Raw genomic sequence first — 4,455 nt, forward strand, 5'->3', positions numbered from 1 at the left:
GCACTGGTCCTTATCTTTCAAATCTACCACAGCCCCGGCTTCAAGTAATGCCTTTACCACTGCAGCATGTCCTCCTTCTGCTGCACGATGTAAAGGAGTGCACTGCTCCATATCTATCAAATCCACTGCAGCTCCGGCATCAAGCAGTACTCGTATCACTGATTCGAGCCCTTGCTCTGATGCATGATGTAAGGCAGTGAACTTGTGCTCATCTCTAATATCCACCGCCGCTCCGGCATGAAGCAGCACTTTCAAAACCTCGATGTGCCCACTGCGGGCCTCATGATGTAATACCCCATCGCCATTACCGTTCCTCAGATCTAGCTCAGCCCTTTTTACTAATATCTTCACCAGACTTAGCTTATTATTAATAGCCGCAACGAAGGCTGGAGTATTGCCTTTATTATCCTGGTCATCCACCCTGGCTCCTACCATCAAAAGAGTGTTCACCGACCCAGTGCAGCCACCTTCAGCGGCATAGTGAAGCGCAGTCCGTCCTTCTTTATCCTTTATCTTGTGATCAGCACCATTAAGCAATAACAAACTTATAATATCCGGCTTGCTGTTTCTTGCAGCGATCATCAAAGGAGTGCTACCTGTGTTATCCTGTGAGTTCACACTCACACCCATTCTGAGGAGCATTTCCACAACAGAAGAATTGGAAGCGACATGCAATGGCGTGAGGCCGCTTTGATTTTTTATGTTTGCAGGTATCTTGTTATCTTTTATTAATTTAAGCTTTTCAACATTTCCTGAGCGAGCTATGATATGGACTATGGTGTCACCATCTTCAAATCTGGCATCTGAAAGAAAATTGAAATCTGCTCCTTTTTCTAATAACGACTCAATGCTCTGTACATCATCCTTTTTAAAGGTTTGATATAATGAATTTTCACCGAGCTTGTTATTTTCGTATACGTCCATTCTTCCTTTGAGCAGGGTCTCCAGTGCTTTGTTTTAGACCTTAGTAGCGGCAGTATGAAGATAGTTGTATCCACGTGTCCTCCAGCCAAATGTCAAATTTAGCAATGGTCATTAACAGAGCCTCCACAGAATTAAGCTCAATTATCGGTCATTGCTTCTTCTAGGGGAGTGGCATAATGAGTTATCAACTTCCAGTCCATGCAGCAAAATAGAGTCGATCCACATGCATCTACTCCTTGACTTTAGAGTTTGGAAATATCTCTCCAAATCACATCGGTCTTCCTGGAACACAAATATTCGATTGTAAATGAAGTTCAAGCTACAAACACATTTCAATCATTAGGTCTATTATTATAATTGATGAATTAATCAGCTAGCAATAGTACATTTTGAATTAATGAAAAAACTCTCGATATACCCTCAAAAGTGCATTTTCGTCGAAAATGTCATCAGTCTTTACATTCCCCATGGTTTTTCAAGTAAATAGAATAGTTTCATATTAATTTAATGTATTTTTGAATACTATGACATTGTCACATAAAATCGAACCAACCAGTCAGACTCATAAGAAATAACTGGATGTAAAGTTGGTAAGCGTTACGAATCACCAAGGTGTGAATTCAAACTGTTATATTGTTATACTTACTTCATACTTCGGTTTGAAGTACTTGATAGGCGAATTTTCTAGCACAGGAGCCCAAGAGGAGAAAAAAGGCAGTTATTTCACCCTAATTTTTTACTACTTTAATCAAAACTATACATAGTTTTGTACACAATTACTAGTCCAAATCGACGAGTCTGCCAAGTATAGGGGGAACAAAAAATGGCATCAGTTTCAAAACGTTAAAAACTTTAGTTTCATTCGGAGCTCTATATCTTAAAAACTACCATCCACTAGAAAACTTAAAGGGACCTCTACATGTTGGCCAAGCCATGGCGAACTCAGACATGCACGAGCATGTGGATGGGTGGCTTGTACGAGTTGGCCTAGGCTCGTCGCCGATCCGTTGAGGGTCGGTTTTTTTGGACACAGATCAAAGGGGTTCGTGAGAGCGCTCGTGTAGCATCTCCACCATTGTTCTTTGTCTAGTTGCAACTGAGAGCTGTTAGGAGGTCAAAGGTGTTTGTTGGGACTTTTTATAATAAGTTTTATATTTAATCTTATTTATTTAAGGTGGATCCACATGTTGGCCGCTCGCCACGAATCAGAGGCTTGTACAAATGCTCGGTAAACAAAGAGCGGACCATCCACATGTCAGTGTTATTCAGAGAGGCAAGCATGGCGGACGATAAGTGGTGTTAGCCATTACATTAGGATTATACTATTTTTATTACAAAAAAAAGAAAATTAAAGGAAATTAAATATAAATAAATAAGATTAAATATAAAACTTATTATAAAAAGTCCCAACAAACACCTTTGACCTCCTAACAGCTCTCAGTTGCAACTAGACAAAGAACAATGGTGGAGATGCTACACGAGCGGTCTCACGAACCTCTTTGATCTGTGTCCAAAAACCGACTCTGGACGGCTCGGCAACGAGCCTAGGCCAACCAAGCCAACCCACCCATCCACATGCTCGCGTATGTCTGAGTTCGCCATGGCTCGGCCAACATGTAGAGGCCCCTTAACATGTAAAAGCGTCTTAAATGGAGAAATATTTTCTTCTTTTACATTTAACATCGTTGAGAGTCTGTTAAATGGAGAAAGACGTCACGCAACAGACAACTTGAGCTCGTCACCGTTTTGTTGTGTTAGATTACTTGCTCGTATTTTGTATTTTAATTGTTTATTCAGAACCAGATACCAACCCTTCCATAATAAACTTCTCAACCCCCCAAACCAACTCGTTTCTAACCTGGCTTCTCCTTCACTACCTAATAATCCTCCTAGACGTCTGAAAAGAAGATGGCCTCGAGATCTTCTCCTTTAGAAATGTTTTTGGAGTTCTATCAATAGGTAGATTCTCCACATGTTTCTATCATGTCATAATATCACTTAAAGCAAATTTACTTGATGTGTATATATGTATAGAGTTGTATATATAAAAAATATCAATAAATAAATTATTAAAAAAAAAATTGTTTATTAGCAGTGTTTTGAATGTTTTTAAAACAAATAAAGCAATGTATGAGAATAATTATAATGTAATGACTGCTGTCAATTATCCTATCTTAATTCTCTTCCTCACAAATTAGACGACCAACAAAGCAATGATGAGCCCTATTTTCACACAGCTTCCACTTTTCAATCAATTTAGGTATGTTGTAATAAATTACTTCAATTAAAACTTATAAGTAAACAATAACATGAAGTTTTGGAAGGAAAGGTTATAAAACAAGTTCCTCAGAAAATCCGCTAGGAGCTCTCATGTATTTAATATAACTTTAAATATGGCTGCTCACAATCCTATACTTATAATATTTAACATGGCAAAAAATTTTACATTTAACACAACACCATGAATACTCTTAGTATATACTAATCGATATCTACCAGTATAATTCAAGATCTGAGACTAGACTTTATTATATTTATTTTTAAGAAAATGTGTTTTGGTGTTTAAGAATAAAATTTACCAGACATTGTTCTGGTCATGATTAAGCCTCAATGAAAAAAATAAGGCCGGACCATTTTCACAGTAATTCTCAACTTCTACCCAAATTAGGCCCATTTAGGGTGAGCCATATTCAAAATAAATCTTACTGAGGAAATTAGTGGACCGAATTTAATAAAATCTATATCAATATCTGATAAATGGTTTAATTGTTTATGCCCGAACACAAATTTGCCAACAGACACGAAACCACATTGGTTATCCCTTGGCATAAGGGCCGAAACGTTGGAGGTTTTTAAAATAAATAGTTGAGACTAAAGTGGATCATTGAAGTTTGTGTTAATAATAGTTTACGACGTTTATATTTGCAGGAGTAGTGGTTTTCACGATAACTGCTAAAATAAATTGATTTATGAATGGAATATGGTCCGGGTGCGGTCAAAAAAACTCAAATAGTAAATGATTATACTATTTTTATTGAGCCAACGTTTCGCCCCACGTTGCAGGGCTTCGTCAGGGCTAATAAAGATACAAACACTTGACATAGTTACAAAAAAAGAAAAAACATAAGTGGAAAATAACAGCCGTTTGTAAACGGCTCACTCTGACTTTGACCTTCGTCAAAACAGGTATGAATTCTGTCTCATCATTTGATTTTATCCTTTTCTTTTTTCATCTCTTAATTTGTACTTTCTTTAATATTTCTTCTCTTATTTTATCTCATCATTTGATTTAATTCTTTTCTTTTTTCATCTCTTAATTTGTACTTTCTTTAATATTTCTTCTCTTATTTTATCTATTACTATTACCCTTTTCATTTACTGTTTACAACCTTTAATTTTTCTTATTATATCTTACTTTTCATTGTATACCCCTGTTATTTTCCACTTATGTTTTTTCTTTTTTTGTAACTATGTCAAGTGTTTGTATCTGTATTAGCCCTGACGAAGCCCTGCAACGTGGGGCGAAACGTT

The 4,455-nt window shown here is 36.9% G+C and overlaps 1 protein-coding gene across 1 annotated transcript in view; it reads right to left on the bottom strand.

Annotated features, from left to right (window-relative positions):
* Positions 1–4,455, bottom strand: part of LOC106678520 (ankyrin repeat and protein kinase domain-containing protein 1) — a gene marked incomplete at its 3' end in the record, with an annotated part of 10,383 nt that continues 5,928 nt past the window's right edge. The window contains exon 2 of the mRNA XM_024360729.2: positions 1–1,206. Coding sequence (XP_024216497.2) covers positions 1–924 — 924 coding nt within the window. The remainder of the gene's footprint in view (positions 1,207–4,455) is intronic.

The sequence above is a fragment of the Halyomorpha halys genome, unplaced genomic scaffold (genome assembly GCF_000696795.3).
Source record: "Halyomorpha halys isolate HHAL.00 unplaced genomic scaffold, Hhal_1.1 Scaffold145.1, whole genome shotgun sequence".
In the NCBI taxonomy this organism is placed as follows: domain Eukaryota; kingdom Metazoa; phylum Arthropoda; class Insecta; order Hemiptera; family Pentatomidae; genus Halyomorpha; species Halyomorpha halys.